The sequence below is a fragment of the Emys orbicularis genome, chromosome 3, assembly GCF_028017835.1.
Source record: "Emys orbicularis isolate rEmyOrb1 chromosome 3, rEmyOrb1.hap1, whole genome shotgun sequence".
Taxonomy (NCBI): Eukaryota; Metazoa; Chordata; order Testudines; family Emydidae; genus Emys; species Emys orbicularis.
The window spans coordinates 164,601,973-164,618,964 of record NC_088685.1 but is presented as its reverse complement, the minus strand read 5'-3'; the positions used below and the strand labels follow the sequence as shown (position 1 = coordinate 164,618,964).

At 45.7% G+C, this 16,992-nt stretch overlaps 1 protein-coding gene across 1 annotated transcript in view; it reads right to left on the bottom strand.

Moving 5' to 3' along the window:
• Nucleotides 1-4,409: 4,409 nt before the first annotated feature.
• The window catches only part of TAF1A (TATA-box binding protein associated factor, RNA polymerase I subunit A), a 30,183-nt gene continuing 17,600 nt past the window's right edge, over nucleotides 4,410-16,992 (bottom strand). The window contains exons 8-12 of the mRNA XM_065400977.1: nucleotides 13,507-13,573; nucleotides 11,477-11,600; nucleotides 9,789-9,949; nucleotides 6,370-6,533; nucleotides 4,410-4,718 (exon numbers count right to left, since the gene is read on the bottom strand). Coding sequence (XP_065257049.1) covers nucleotides 6,391-6,533; nucleotides 9,789-9,949; nucleotides 11,477-11,600; nucleotides 13,507-13,573 — 495 coding nt within the window. The 3' untranslated portion in view covers nucleotides 4,410-4,718; nucleotides 6,370-6,390. The remainder of the gene's footprint in view (nucleotides 4,719-6,369; nucleotides 6,534-9,788; nucleotides 9,950-11,476; nucleotides 11,601-13,506; nucleotides 13,574-16,992) is intronic.

The window sequence follows — 16,992 nt, the reverse complement described above, 5'->3', positions numbered from 1 at the left end:
CCTATCTACACTCACCATGCAGTTTCAGTTGGACATACTGTTCTATCATTATTCACTTGCTATTGCATTGTTAAAGAACTTCTTCCTTCCACCCCAGGGGTGGGGGAGGCGATTCACCAAAAAACGCTTTACAAGTTATATATAGAGGAAAGACCCTATACTCCTGTAAGTTGTAAGAACTGGTTGTTAGCAATAACAGTTCTAAGTAACTACTGTGTGAAAGGTAATTGTATGAGTTTTATCTTAATATAAACAATATGTGAATATAACACCTTTACCAAGTTGTAACAAGGTTGTATCATGGCGGATTTCACATATAGTTCAAGACCATATGCTATTACTACTTGGGTCCTAACAGGGGTCTGTGAAGGAATCCCCGGGGTGCAGCCTGGGACTGTGGGACCGTGGTGCCCCCTGAACTTTCCCCAGCTTGCGCTGTCTCTCACAATGCCTTGCTAGTGACCATCAGCAAACCCCTCCATGCGCTGTTATCACTCAGCACAACTGCATGTGGAGCCCCACACCCAGCTAGACTGCATGAATGCTCCCAGAGCCACTCATGAATCACACAGAGAAAGGCACCAGCCAAATCCCCCCAGCTCCCAGCCTTGCACCTCAGGAATATATTGTCTTGCACTGCTCAAGACAAGCAATGCAGATTTATTAATAGGTTCACCACTTCATCAATGGAAAGTAGATATACACCAGCCTTTGCAAAACCTGAGCAGATTTGCCACGCACTTCATACAAACTCACTGGTAAAGATAAACAGTTTAAAAATGTTATTGACTACAAAAGATAGATTTTCAGTGATAGACAAAGAGTCAGAGTTAGTTACCAAAAGAAATAAAATATGAGCACGCAGTCTAAACTCTCAACTCTATTAGACTGGGCAACAACTAGATTAAGCAATTTTTTCACCCCACTGGATATTGCTGTTCATAGTACACAGATTTTACCCTTGAAATCTGGGCAAGTCCCTTCAGTTGGAGTCTTCAGTGTCCTTGTTGCTTGCAGCGTAGGTGGGTGAAGAAGAAAGGCCCAGCATGTGGCCCCTGTGTCTGTTTTATACCCTCAGTCCTATGTGCTTGGGGAACACACAAGTCCAGGCATGTCTGGGGGCATTGCTGAGTCTCCAGGCAAGGTTGAGCAATTCCCCTGGTGTGGCCTCATGCAGGTGAGTCATTGAATTGTAGCTCCTTGCTGGACAATGGCTGTTGGTGGTTGTTTGACACCCTGCTGGGCGTTGGTTACTTTCCTTGCTGTTGCCTCTGGGGAGCGAATATCTGTCTGATTCCCCAACTTACAGCATGCTTTAGTGATGTTGTGGTCAAAGACCCCCACGCAGTCATTTTAGTTCAAAGACTCAAGCCTGAGGCCAGTTTATTGACATACATACCAGTGCACTGGGGTGCAGTCCGAAGACTGACACCCCGAGCAGCAGCTCGCAGGCTACTTTATTTCGTCAAACCGCAAGCAAAGTACAAACAATAGTCATGAGTTAAGAAATTAGGGTTGGGGTCAGTCATGAGTTGAGGAACTGGGGTTGGGGTTAGTCATGAGTCGGTCATGAGTTAAGAAACTGGGGTTGGGGTCAGCCCCCCCGGCACCTTCCTCATCATTTTCCGAGAAGTGGGTGTTTATTTCGGTGGAGGGGCGCTTGGCGGTTTTCCTCAGGGGTGGCGCTTGGCACCAGTTTGGGTACATTTCTCAAGACACATTTTCCGGGGGTTTTCGGTGAAGGGTTAAGGCGGGTTACCATGGGACGCTTAAAGAAGATCTATGATTGGCTATTTTTGCAGATAGCTGGAATCACGGAGTGGGTCACAGATCACCTATAGGAGAAGCTGCATGAGTTAAGAAATTGCATTTAGCTAAAGTTACCTATTGCTTCACACAAGTGGTTATTATATTTCATTAGTCATGAACATATTTCATTAGTGCTGCTGCTGGGGCTTTTTATTCTTTCCCTCCTTGCCCCTCCCCCCTCCTCTGGACATGACACTTGACCGAGTTTGGCAGAAAACTGTGTTTTTTAGTCTAGTTCAGGCCCTGGCCTAGGCCCTGCTTTGTGTAAGGGTAGTTAGCATAACAGATCTCTGTTGGAGAGTATTATTTAGGGGCCCACAGATTCAAAGCTCTGGCTATCAAAAAGAAGGCCCCCCTGCTCTATTTCCCCACAGTGACAACCATACAATACAATTCTCATAACTTCATATGCATTAAGGATATACATATATGGATAGAGAAATGACTTTCAGCAGAACATAATCTTTCCCCGATACATATAAAGCATGCCTTGTAAGGTAAGATCACGATTATATAAAAATGAGGAATATGGGGGTTCTTCTTCAAGTGCTTGCTCATGTCCATTCCATATGAGGTGGGTATGTGTGCTCGCCACATGTACTGGTGCCAGAAGATTACTGCTGGTCCCCTTAGCAGTATCCGTAGGGGACCAGCTCTGGAGCCCTCTAGAGTGGCGCGCACATGTTGCGATATAAGGGGCGCCACTGGCTCCCCCCACCCTCAGTTCCTTCTTGCCATCAGTGACATGTGGCAGTTTAAGGTCTCTAGGAGAAGGACACATAAGTGACAAGTGTCGCATGTGTAAGTCGTTCAAACCCAGAACGAAAAAGGAGAAAGACATCCATCTCAGGGCACTCCTGATCGAGTCGGCGCTGACCCCGGCCCTGGAGCAGAGGTCCGACTTGGCGCCGAGCACCATAGCGTTGGTACGGTGCGCCCCACCTGTGCTGTCTACGAGCCAGCACTGATCCCCCTCCCTGGCCAAGAAGTCCACGAGGTCCGCGAGGGGAAGATCTCCCACTTCCCATAAGAGAAAGGAGAGGGCCGGAGGAGAGCCAAGACCGATACTGGGCAGCTCAACACCTCTGTCAGGGAGTTGGGCCCCAACTCATGTTGAGTGGTCGACCCCCTCCCATACTATGCCTGCCACACTGGATAGTGACGAGGGCCTCTGTCAACGCGAAGTCCCATCGACGCCCGAAGCCCTGCAGGCAGCGCAGGAGATCCTGACGCTACCGGTGCCGCCCACGCCGGCTCCGGCGGTACCCAAGCCCCGGGGTAAACCCACCTTGTGACCTTTTCTAGTGTCCCCGCCTCAGCAGTGCTGCTCCCCATTGCGGGGGACATCCCGCCAGCACTCACCTGCACGGAGCAGTCATGCCTCGGACTTTGGGAGGTAGGCTCAGAGATGCCCTCTTCGGACTCCGGATCCTGGGCACCGACAGCGGGATTTGAGGTGCGGCTCGCCGGTAACCTGGCACAGACCTGCGGAGCCATGCGGCCCCTGGCATGAGCGTCGAGACAGACCCATCGCGTCTCCAACGTCTCGGCACTGGTCCTGCGACTAATCGACAGAACGGGGTCACCGGTCACCCGGCCACTGGCACCGAGACACAAATCCCCTCAATCGGGGAGATTCTATAGACAATGAGCCCGCTCTAGATCCCGGTACAGGTCAAGCAGCGCAAGGCATAGATCGTCGGTCTACCAATGCAGATCCACCGAACGCCAAAGATCCCTGGGGTCCCAAGGAAGGAACTTGTCGGGTCGGACAGGTCAGCGTCGAAGCACAGTGGCCAGCACCGCAGTGAGGTCACTCTGCAGCGTCTGTTCCTCTTACAACTCCGGTGCTGATCAGAAGTCCCTGGTAGCAGGACAGGCCCCAATACCAGTGGTACTGTCGACCTCATTGGCACTGCAACTGACCTCATGGCCTCCGGGCCAATGGCCAGCAGCGTGGTACCCCTGGAATCCATGGGGGTTCACTCAGCCTTCCCAGGCTGCCCAATCAGTGGTGGGGGCCTCAGATAGGCCATCGGCCACAGCATCTCGCCCTCCGCCGGAGGTGGAGGCCCCACAGGGGAAGACACCCCCCTCCCAGGCCCATGAGGACCTAGGGGAGCAGCCAGTTGGACCACCAGGGGATGTGGTGGATCCCTCGGCACTGGCTTCGTCCTCAGCATCACTGGATAAAGCGATTACAGGTCCCCCTCACCCAGTTCCGCCAGATGACGTCAAGGGTCATCAGGAGCTTTTGAAGAGGGTCGCCTCTAACCTGGGGCTCCAGGCAGAGGAACTTGTTCAACATCCTTTGCTCCACAGCACCCACTAGAGTGGCTTTACCCCTACACGAGGGGGTATCGAAAATAATTAGTGCCCTATGACAAACCCCTCCTCCCTGCCACCCATCTCAAAAAGGGCTGAGCGCAAATATTTTGTGCCAGCTAAAGGCCATGAGTATCTCTATACTCACCCAGCCCCAAACTCCCTCATAGTTGAGGCCGTTAACCAGAGGGAGAGGCAGGGTCAGCCCGGGGCTACACCCAAGAATAAAGACTCTAAGAGACTGGATCTGTTTGGGCGAAAAATTTATTCGTCTTCCAGTCTTCATTTGAGAGTGGCCAACCACCAAAGCCCTCCTTGGCCGCTATGACTACAATACTTGGCAGTTTATGGCCAAATTCGAGGTCTCGCTGCCTGAAGGGTCCAAGAAGGAATTCCAGGTGATCCTTGAAGAGGGCATGGCTGCAGTGAGCGCGACCCTCCAAGCAGCCTTGGATGCAGCAGACTCCGCGGCTCACCCCATGGCCTCGGCCATCTCCATGCGAAGGGCGTCCTGGCTGCTCCTCTCGGGTCTGTAAATGGAGGCTCAGCAATTGATGCAGGACCTCCCCTTCGACAGCCAGGCCCTGTTTGCAGAACAGACGGACAGTAAACTGCATGGCCTTAAGGACTCCCACACTATCCTGAAAACTCTGGGGCTGTATGTTCCAGGTCCAGCCCGTAAGCGGTTCAAACCGCAGCAAACTCAGGGCCAAGGGAGTCAACCCCACCAGGAGCCCCCCCAAAAGAAGAGTAGGGGCTACAAGCGCTGCCCGAGCCACCCACCTCCTCCCTCTGCCCAGTCGGGCTCAACCCACAATAAGCAGAGGGGCAAGCAAGCGTTTTGAGGGTGCGCTCAAGGGCAACCTACCAGACTTTACCCCAGATCCGTCTGTCCTGCTGTTCTCCAACCGCCTTTCTTTTTTCCTCCCCGCATTGATAGCTATAACTTCAGACCGCTGGGTCCTCAATACAGTGGCTGCGCCCCAGCCCCACAACTCAGCTGGGGGCTGCAGCGGGGACCATGCTGTGCCCCCGCCATGGTGGGGGGCTCAGCCTGTCAATCCTCCCTCCCCTCATGAGACTCCATTCCTCTCCCCTCCCCCCCCCCCCCCCCAATTATTTTTAGTAAAGTCACGGACAGGTCACAGGCTCTGTGAATTTTTGTTTACTCCCCGTGACCTGTCCATGACTTTTACTAAAAATAACCGACAAAATCTTAGCCTTAATGATAATGGAAACTTACAGATGTGCAAAGTAAGAAAAATGCTACTTGAAAACCTATTAGAGTTTGATTTATGGTTATTTATTTTGTATATTTTGACTATTTGTATTTTCATTGTTATAAAGCTTTAACTTTTTAAATCAGTGTCTAGTTATTAAATAATAGTCTGACCTGTCTCCTATTATTCAAGTCCAACCCCCCCGCCCCAAATTTCCTGCAACTGTGAAAATTTAAATCAATAAAAATAGGAAAAAATATGCTTCAAAATAGATATTAGCCTGTGACATTATTAAAAAAAAAAAAAAAAAGGACACACACCAATTCTGCCAAGCCTAACCATAAGCCACTATTAATTAAGCCTATGTACTCCACACACTTTTTTCCTAGTAATTGATTCCACAGATTTCTCAGTCTAGACGATAATCCCTAGATGGTGTCAACTAGCAACATGTCTTGGTTAGTTGTTTAAGTATTTCTCAGACTGCATTTCTTGCAGCATAACAAGTGAGAGGGTGGGAAGTTCCCCTATGGGAACACATGACTTGGAAAACTCCAGCTGCAGCCAGACATTAACTATTTTGTGTCACTGTCAATTTGACTGGATTTGAAACATGGCCTTGCTCCGCTCCCAATTAAGGCAATGTCAAAACTCGTTTTGACTTAAATGGGAGGAGAATCAGTCTCAATATCAGCAAGCCATAGGTACAGTGCTCCACCATTACTTTTCCACAACTAAATACCTTTAAAATATGTTCTTGAGGCATCAGCTCTGCTTATTAAGTCTCACACAAACAAATATGGACTAAAATATTAAAGAAAGCAGATTCTCTTACCAATGGATTTACTCCCCTTTTATTATAAATAAGAATACAAACCAAAGAATATGGCCAGCAATATACTGAGTCTAGTACTGAGCTAGCAATCTACTCTCAAATTTCTTTGTAGTGAGAACCTGTAAAGAAAAGCCTCACAGAAAAGCTGGGAAAATAATTTAGCATTTTTAATAGGAGGACCTTAAAGACATCTTGTAAACATCATAGGGGCGTGCAGGAATCCAAAACACCAGATGCTCTCAAATGGGTAGAGCTGTGTTTCTTCACAAATTTCTTCATTGTCTGAAACTTTTCCTTCTTGGCTTTGCAGCCTCGGTGTGAAACATATTTAAAATATTTGCAATCTAAAACAAAAATGAAATGACGTTGTGACAGTGTACCCCATAAGGCTTTATGGGGGCGGTGTGCTTATAAATGTATGTATGACATAACTGGAATATGTTTTTTGCTGCCTGTGCCATGTAACATATCTCCGTAAAGGTTATGGTCTACTAAATCTATTCATCCTATCTGTACACATATATCATTTTCTACTTGAGGTTAAGAATATGGGCTGTATACTTGCTTGGTTTCTAAGTAAGCTTTGTGAGGCATTTGATCAGTTTCTTTAGGAAGGAATTTGCAAGGTTAAGTACCTGATCAGGAAGCACTTGGGGAACAATGCATCTTGGAATGCTCCAATCCACATAAGAAGTCTTCCTGGAGACATACAAGATACCATGTGGACAATGGCTTTGGCCTGTAAAGACTGAGTCATGCAGGGACATGTGACTTGCCCAGGTGACTCCAGAACTCCATCTTGGAGCTGCACTTGCATAGGAGAGAGGAGGGGGGTCTCCACCCACAAGAGAAAGTCTATTTAAACCCGGGGGAGACCCCTCCATTTTGTCTTCAGCTGGCTAAAGGAGGAGCCTCTCCACCCCCCCAGTATACTTGTAGTTACTGTCCTTTGTTCCAGTTTCCTTCAGGGGGTGTGAGTGATTGCTGGACCCAGGCTAAAAGGAGATTAGCCTGTAAAAGGGAGCATTCTGGAACTGGTGAGGATCTTATCTGTATTTAGTTTGATTAGACATAGATTTGCGCATTTTATTTTATTTTGCTTGGTGACTTACTTTGTTCTGTCTGTTGCTACTTGGGACCACTTAAATCCTACTTTCTGTATTTAATAAAATCACTTTCTACTTAGTAATTAACTCAGAGTATGTATTAATACCTGGGGGAGCAAACAACTGTGCATCTCTCTCTATCAGTGTTATAGAGGGCGAACAATTTATGAGTTTACCCTGTATAAGCTTTATACAGGGTAAAATGGATTTATTTGGGTTTAGACCCCATTGGGAGTTGGGCATCTGAGTGCTAAGAACAAGCACACTTTTGTGAGCTGTTTTCAGGTAAACTTGCAGCTTTGGGACAAGTGATTCAGACCCTGGGTCTGTGTTGGAGCAGACGGGAGTGTCTGGCTCAGCAAGACAGGGTGCTAGAGTCCTGAGCTGGCAGAGAAAACAGAAGCAGGGGTAGTCTTTGCACATCAGGTGGCAGCTCTCAAGGGGGTTTCTGTGATCCAACCCGTCACAGACGTTATAAACCACACTGTGATACAAACTGAAGAACACAAAATGCTTTTAATTTACACAAGAGGCATTTCCCTGAGCACAAATGTTCCCTTAAAAGAAAAGTTTCTATAATAGAAGTCACTGGTATAAGATGTGCATGCATAAGGTATATCACCACTACCAAATAAGCAGTTATAATATTTAGACCAAGAAAGTCTCCCACACGTCCTCAAAGACAGTGATAAGTTAGGTGTAGGTAATTGTACATTTCATTGGGTTTTTCTGGCAAGTCTAATTTTGTAATACCCTTCGGATATATTAGGACTTAAGAGTGCAAAAAAAGTTTATTTACCCCCAGAAAGTAAGTATATATACACAAGTCCAAATATTTAGTAAAACTAACGTGCCCTAGTCTCTCTTCAACATGTGCATATTGTTTCCTTAGCTTAAAGGGCTTCAAGAAAGTCATCCTACATCTGGAACTAAATTAGTTAACTGCCCACTTACTGGTAACAGCCAAGTGTTCAGTGGCCGCTTGTTGGACGTAAAAGTGGGCTCCTGATATTAAAAGTAAGTCTGGAAGGTGTTAGTAATGGAAAAGCTGACCCACTAAAGGATGAATGACATTGCCTTTCACTGGAAAATCCCAGCTACTTCACAAACTTCAGACTAATGCCTCAATCATCTACTCTACTACTATGGGCAGGAGGGACCTTACTCAGACAGGTCGCACTCTGGGGGGCAGGGAAGAAAGTGCAGTGCTGCCTCCATGGCATTGTGCAGCCCTCCTTGGGAATCCACAGAAGGTCCTCTGCCAGAGTTCCAGAGTGAGAGTGCTCTGCGGGAGCAAGGGACCAGCCATTTCCACTACAGTCATCCCCCCTCCTGACAGCATGGATTTTTACCTGGAAGTCTGATTAGGAGCTTATGCTGTCTGCAGCTCCTCACAGCCACGAGGACTCTGCGCCTCTTGAATACAGGCCTATTTGTGGGGACGATGGGGAGAAGTGGGACTTGAACTGGAAGAACCTAGGGCTAGTGAAGCAAATCAGAGCTGTGCTCTGATGAGCCACAAGTGATTCACCCAAACACAGCTCCACTCCATTCCACTTCTCCATCCTCCCTGTTTCAATTCCCCTTCTCCCATGTGTGCCCCATGAACTGCCATCAAGCTACCCACCTCACATAGCTCTGCTTGCCTTGGCTCAATAGACAGAGGACTACTATACTCCAGCGTCAAGGCTTATAAATCAAATCATTCTCCTTATATGCAAGTTTGGACATACAACATTAAGCAGGAAAGCACTAAATGCACAGCTTATTTTCAAGCACTAGGAAGTTTGTTTGAATAATGACAGGATGGTATCTCTCAAGCATACACATCTTTCTATACTGGAGACCTTACTGATATCCTAGTGGTCACCACAGATCTGTTCTGTTATGAGAGTCAGACATCCAACTAAACAACCATGCCCCTGAAGACAGTTTCCAGGCAAACCACACCCAACACAGGCCTAGCTTCCTTGGGGTCCTATTGAGATAAGAATATAGTTCTTAAGTACTGAGTAGCTCCCTAGACACTAATAATAGACAACACTCACTCAGGAAGTTGCTTCCTCATAGTATTTCTGGAATGACGGCTTCAGGGGTACTAACACTAATGCGTCACCTGCTAATATTTCTTCTTGTGTTCCTAATCTTCTAATTTTATTCTGTTTATTAGCTCGTTCTTATTTTGACTGTCAACGACTCAACAAGGGGCAGATAAATCAATCATTCAAACCACGATGAATGTAGCTCAGTGTCATTTCAAGGGAACGATGGCTGCAGCAAGACCTGTGAGATGTGAACTACACCTCAGTGGCAAATACCAAGCATTTTAGAGCCTCTCTTGTATTCACCCTTGCAGGATCAAGCCAGCCTCTTTCTTGAAATCATGAGGCTGAAAATTCTTCCAGAACACAAATCAGACACGTCCCCTGCCATTAAAGCTTGAACTAGCCAATATTTCTATTCCACGGAGTAAAGAAGAAGATTTAAAATTACCTTTTCCCAACAAGATTCCAGCCACCAATGCTTTTTCACAAGCAAGACTTTCATTTTCCTGCCAATTTCTTTTCGCCAAGTAGTGGCTAAAGTGGAAGGCTGGCCACCAGTCCTTTCTGGAGTTCCACTCCTCCGTGACCCAGTCAAGATGCTTGCTAGAGCTGGAGAGAGTTAATAGGTTACAGCTAAACTTGAGTTGGGTGGGAGGAATCTTTTTTTTTTTTTTTTTTTTTTAAATAAAGTGGAAGTTACCAAAGCATTGCTCTGAGTGCTGCACATTTCATATGTTGCTTACAGGGACCTGGAATGCATGTGGTATTCAATCCAACACACATTTGATAGAAAAAAGTGGTAGTGGCCACCGTAGGGCTGAGTGGCACTGCCAGCTGAAAAGAAAGAGTTACACTACAGAATGCAGCACCATCTCATTTAAAGTCTGCATGCTGGCACTAGTTAGGGTTTGAAATGAGAACTAAACTAAATTTTATACAGAAAATGGAGTGACATTTTAGCTTGTGCGCCAGTTTAGTACAATAGTAGTAAGAAAATTTAATAACTACATTTGCGAGAAATCTGATAGTGAAGTTGTTTCAATTTAAAGGGGTGTGTAAATTTGAAGTGACGCCAGGGATGAATTTGTCCCAGTTGCCACTTAAGGGACTGACAAACTGGCTGTTTTATGGAGGTAATTTTTCAATAAATATAAGAACTGTTCCCAGATCATTTGGTTATACTCTGGGGTTGGCTCACAGGCCAGGAGATTGCAGATAAGCCTGGTCTTTTGAACAGATTTCACTAAACAGAAACACCACCAAGACACTTCTGGTTTAATAAGTCAACAGTGAAAATACCTTAATTGTTCATCCACGAGACTAGCAACATTGGTTGATCTTTAAATAAAGGCCTCCTAAAATCATTGAACATGGGCCTACATGCTTTTCAAACACTACTTTTACTCAACACCAGATCTATTCGTAAAAAAGCATTACATTTACAGGGTATTTTACATAGTAAGATATAATCCTGGTCTCATAGAGCTTACTATTTGAGAAGTGTTTTTTAAAAGTGGAGCTAGAAAACAACCTGGAGCACCTTCTACATACAAAACGTGCATACTATGTTAAAGGGCACCACTGACACACTCAGCCAATATTATGAATGGTTCAGGTGCACAGTTTGCCTTTGAGGAAGTAGAGAAGCCTCCAAGATCACCCCTTTGAACGCCTTCATTCACCACTCCTCTGAAGTCTACTCATCACAGTAAACTTCTAACCAGGGTGGGCTGCTTGGAGATGGCTTCCTTTGGAGTTGTAGTTAATGTCACTCAGTGCTGGCTCAGAAACTCACTATCCACACAATGATCACCTTTTAAAAATAAAATTCTTGCAGTATTCTAACAGTAGCAGACCAAACACTGTAGTATCGCCACTGAAAGATGCAGTGTTTGGGAATGCAGAGTGCTATAGGACATTTTATTAAAAGAGCACCCTGATGTAGTTCACTGACAGTGCCCAGACTACAGGACTTGCCAGTTTACTCTTCTGTTCAGTAACACAGCAAGCATGTGAGAGGACATAAGAGGACAATGTTCTTGTTACCAAAGTGCATATATCCTAGTTTCCATGTGGACTGACCCAATGTAATGTTTAATTCCCCTAGTATGGCAATACCAGATATACTATACTTACTTCTCCAGGATCTGTTTAATCTGTTTTGCTAAACAGCTCCAAGCTTTTACATGCTCCTTCCACCCAGCAAAATCCAGGAGTGTGAAAATAATCTCCAGCCCCAGTCTATGGTTTTTCCTTTTTTCTGGAATTAGAATAGGTCAAGTTAATGAACAATCCTGCATTCATTCATAAGACAAGCAGCAACAAGATCTAGATTGCCTTCATTCTGCTGGCCGTGGTGATGCCCTCTTCACAATTCCAGACCCGGTTCTTCCTCCTCCTACTGGAAACCTGGCAAGGTATATCTGTACTCAAGAACAGCTGCTTCGTTTTTGGAACACAGCTTATATTGGAGCTGCTCTCTGTCCTTTTAATCCTGCTTAATGACTGTTGATTGAAGAGGCTTCAAGAGCAACCATCCAGCAGAACCAAGTTCACTCACTCATCCTAGACTGACTGTCTTACAGTGTGGCTGCTGCCTCTGGTCAGCAGATCCCTAGAGCTCACTAATGATGCTCCTGACTGGTCAGTAGTGGTTGCTACCAAAGATCATCTGCCCTTCTCGAGGGGACTGAACACACTGCTTCTGGTTTGTTCCAAGTTCCCACAAGCCCATAGAGAAAAAACTGACTCAATCACAAATCCCCACAATAACCCACAGACCTCCAGGCTAGTCCAACAAGACAACATTTACTACTGTTTACTAGATATGATACTTTTCTCTTACAGTCAGACCCATGCTATTAATACAGTTCTTAAATTTCACTTGCAGCATGTCAGAGTAAACGATCTAGGAAGCAATGTTTGTTCCTCATTTAAAGTGACTCACCACTACTCACGGTAAAATACAATAATGAACAATAAATCTTAGCACACATGGAGGCTAGGTAGCACACTAATTTAAAAGCACCAACCTTTCTGCTCTGATAAACACTGAGCCCAAATCCTGGTCCCAAAAGCCAATGACAGTTTTGGAATTGAACTTCAGCAGAACCAGGAGTTCACTTTATAGGCTTCCTCCTGATTGATGTGGCACACCCCCTGAAAAGTGCAGTGTATCCTCATTGCTGTCCCCCCATCTCCTTTAATTTAAGTCCAGGCTAGGGTTGAGCATGCTTAGAACTACACAGGATCAGGTCCTTAATGCTCACTTGAATTGGAAAGGAACAATGTATTTATTTTGTTCCCAGGCTTGATATAGCAGGCATTCCTCACTGAAAACAACATATTTGCCAAGTTTGGATTTTTAAACAAGGCTATCTGAGTTATCAGAGCAGAAAAAAGGATCTGAAAAATTATCCTAATATACGAGATGTTCCCTGCCAAACTCTGATCATTCAAAACAGCTAAATGGATTTTCCAAAAATATCACGTGTGTGCTGATAACACAAGAGATACTTCAGCCTAAAGGGGAACTTTTTCAGGAAGACAAGTGAGGCCAGGGGAAAGGGAAGAAAAGAACTTGGAATTAAAGAACTGTCACTACACTGCCTACATTCTACAATATACTACATTTCAGAGGATTAATTCAAGAGTAGAGTCTGACTTACATTGTAAGTGACTAGCACATCAAGATGGGGGCTATGCCAATTCTGGAGATTATTTTCAGATAGACAAAGATAAGATCCATTTGGAGGAGATGTGGGTTTTGTTCTTGGAGCTAATGAATAATACATACTGAATTCAGGCAGAGTGCTGCACATCAATCCTTTCTGAAAGTCAGAGGCCTCATTATCACGTTGGGCACCTGACACTGAGGTACCCCAAATCACTAGTTAATATTGAAATCTGGGCTGTGTTGCCTACATACTCTGACAATTAGTGTCTGCACATTTTTATGTAGACAAGCATTTGTTTGCAGAGGTTTGTAACTATCTGGCAATGCATCTGTCTTCTAGATTCCTGTTCTCCTTGCACCTTTTTCCCCCCCCCCCCCCCCTTTAAAATATACTAAAACTACTTTAAACAGGGAAAAGCCAACAGCCATTCTAGGAAACTTGTACTTAGAATAACTTTAAGGAAAAGAACACGGGTATCCAAAGACTTACTTGATTTTTGAAGCATGGCATTATATTCTAACATTAATTCATGAGAGGGAACAATCTCGTGCAAAATCTGGAAAAAAAAATGTTTCTGTTATAGAATCTTCAAAAAGATTTGCAGAGTCTACATTTCTGCTTCACCACGATATCTGTTTTTTATTAAAATAAACAATTTGGTCCTTTAATTCGGTCATACAGAACAACTTCAACAAATAACACTTAGGGCTAGATTGCAGTTTTAAGATACTTCCTATGACGGGGAGGCGCAGTATCTTGGTGGCAGGCAGTTCACAGAGGCGTTGTGTCCAATGCAGGCACAACATTTATCAGGAGCCGCCTGAGGAAGCATCCAATACATCCTTTAGCAAAGTGCTGTGTGCGCTCCTCTTGGACAGACCCAATTCCACTGGCTGGTGGTGCACTAGTGCTGGGCGATCGTCCCATTTTCTCCCACACTCATTCTCTCTGGAGTTTCTAATGCAACAGTTGGTGCTAGTCCACAATCCTTGCATAGCAGGAGCGCACGGACTGAGAATTTGCTGCAGATGGGCAAGATGTGTTCCTTGTGCCTGCTGCCCTCCCTTTTATGCACCCACATAGGACTCGGCACAACCTAGCTCATAGTGTTCATTACTTCCCTCTTTTGCATTAATTTCACTCTTCCCTCAGGGTTTCCTTAGTACACTAGCTCTGCACAGTCTTCTCCATTATGATTGACCCAGTCAGATGTTCCACAAGATTCATTATTAACCAGTGACAATGACCCCACCCTCCCACCTCCAATAGCACAAGGAGTGGAACCAATCAGCAATCAGAAAGGAATGGAGAGAAAAGCAAAATGCATTTATTTTAATGACTGAAGTAAAGAAATCTACTAGGACCAGAAAAGACATCATCCAACAGCCGGAGAGAACTAGATTCTTTAAACGTTTATCCAGATGGTGAGCTTTAAGAGGTATATCTTGTACTTATCTGATATTTGATCATTCGACTACAGAAAAATGCATTGTTAATAGAAAGAATAGTATATGGAAATAGTCTAAATCAAAGACTTCAGGTACAGTGGTAAACAGCTTTCCCCTCATTAGGTACTTTTATGGCCCTCGGTACCATAGTATCTCAGCATCTCAAACACATGGTGAACAGAAATAAACTTCAAAATGCATAACAAAGACTAAAAATGGCCATTGACTAATTGGGGAATTCAGGACAAGTAACTTCATCTTACTAGCTATAAAAGTGTCTATAAACCATTGTCCTCAAAGGGGCATTGTGATTACTAGACCACATTGCCTTTTAGTTAGTGAGGGACTGGAAAGAGATATCTGTTTTCTATTTCCTAACCAGTCACTGACTGTGGGCTCTTGTGTAGAATAAATGGACAAAAATCTGACATCAGGAATCAGAACATTCAAAAACCAGTAGAAGAACACTTCAATCTCTCTGGTCACTCAATAAGAGACTTCAAAGTGGCAATTCTTCAACAAAAAAACTTCAAAAACAGACTCCAATGTGAAGCTGCAGAACTGGAATTAATTTGCAAACTGGATACCATCAGATTAGGCCTGAATAAAGACTGGGAGTGGTTGGGTTATTACAGAACCTAAACTTAATTTCCCCAATACTAATTTCTCCCTACTGTTACTCACACCTTCTTGTCAACTGTCTGTAATGGGCCACTCTCTTACCACTTCAAAAGTTATTTTTCCTCCCTTGGTATCCTGCTGTTAATTAATTTATCTCATTAGATTGACCTCACACTTGGTAAAGCAACCCCCATCCTTACATGTATTTATATCTGCTCCTGTATTTTTCACTTCATGCATCTGATAAAGTGGGTTCTAGCCCACGAAAGCTTATGCCCAAATAAATTTGTTAGTCTCTAAGGCAGGGGCGGGCAAACTTTTTGGCCTGAGGGCCACATCAGGTTTCAGAAATTGTATGGAGGGCCGGTTAGGGGAGGCTGTGCCTCCCCAAACAGCCAGGCGGGACCCGCCCCCTTACCTGCCCCCCCCGCTTCTAACCCCGTGACAGCACCCCCCCCTCCCCCATCCACCCCCCCACTCTCTGTCCCCTGACCGCCCCCGGACCTCCTGCCCCTAACTGCCCCCCGCCACCCCATCCAACTCCCCCTCCTTCCTGACTGCCCCCCAGGACCCCTGCCTCATCCAACCACCCCTTCTCCCTGACCGCCCCGGACTCCCCACCCCTAACTGCCGACCCATCCAACCCCTCCTCTCCTTCCTGACTGCCCCCTCCCCCGGGACTCCTGCCCCATCCACCCCCCCCCTTCTTCCTGACTGCCCCCGGAACGCATGCCCCCATTCAACCCCCCTGTTCCCCACACTCTGACCGCCCCAACCCCTATCCACACCCCCGGCCCCTGACAACTCCCCAAACTCCCCTGCCCTCTATCCAACCCCCCTTCCCCGCTCCCTTACCATGCTGCCTGGAGCACCAGTGGCTGGCGGCACTACAGCTGTGCCACCCGGCTGGAGCCAGCCACGCACCACAGAGCACCGGGTCAGGCTGGGCTCTGCAGCGGCGCTGCCCCAGGAGCTCCCAGCCCTGCCGCCCAGAGCATTGCGCCGGCGGTGGAGTGAGCTGAGGCTGCGGGGGAGGGAAAACAGCAGGGGAGGGGCCGGGGCGAGCCTCCCGGGGCAGGAGCTCAGGGGCCAGGCAGGAGGGTCCCGCAGGCCAGATGTGGCCCACGGGCCGAAGTTTGCCCACCTCTGCTCTAAGGTGCCACAAGGACTCCTTGTTGTTTTTGCCGATACAGACTAACACGGCTACCACTCTGAACACTAATGAAAGTGTTTCGGTGCCACCAAGTGGTTAAAAATATTATAAACATGGTAAGCAAAAAAATTTACTGAAGTTTGGGGAGCAAGGGCAAATCAATTCATAATTACCCAAAGGGAACAAAATTAGCTTAGTGTAGAGAGGGCACAACTACCAATGGACAGCAGTAATAGCAAGTTTTACTGTATCTTAGTTCCACAGTTCACTGAAAATGTCAGAGAAACCAACTGCTAGGCAGGATGACTGAAATCAGTGTGCAGAAACAGAGCAAACACCAAACTGTTTTCTTCAGTAAATTAAATTTAAAGATAAAACTAGGACAAAAGCAATGTATGTTGTATACAAGCCTATTTACGTAGCTCCAGAAAGCTATACCAACACCTTTTCTGAACTAACTGGAAACGGTTAACATATAAAATGGAGAATCAGTCCCAAAACTGATCAAGACTAAACACACAGATTTGAATTTAGACATGTTGTGTGAAAGTAAGACAGTAGAAGACATTATTTGCTCTGCACTCTATCAATTCCAAGTTTGAGTCTGCATTTTGGTGTCCTGTCAAAGTGGCATCCCACTTCCTTTATGATCAGTGCAGACTGCAAAATACAAACTTACCAAAATGATTGGATAAGTTCTACTTTGCAACAGCAGCATGTGCACACTATACAAAGAAATAAAACAAGATAGTC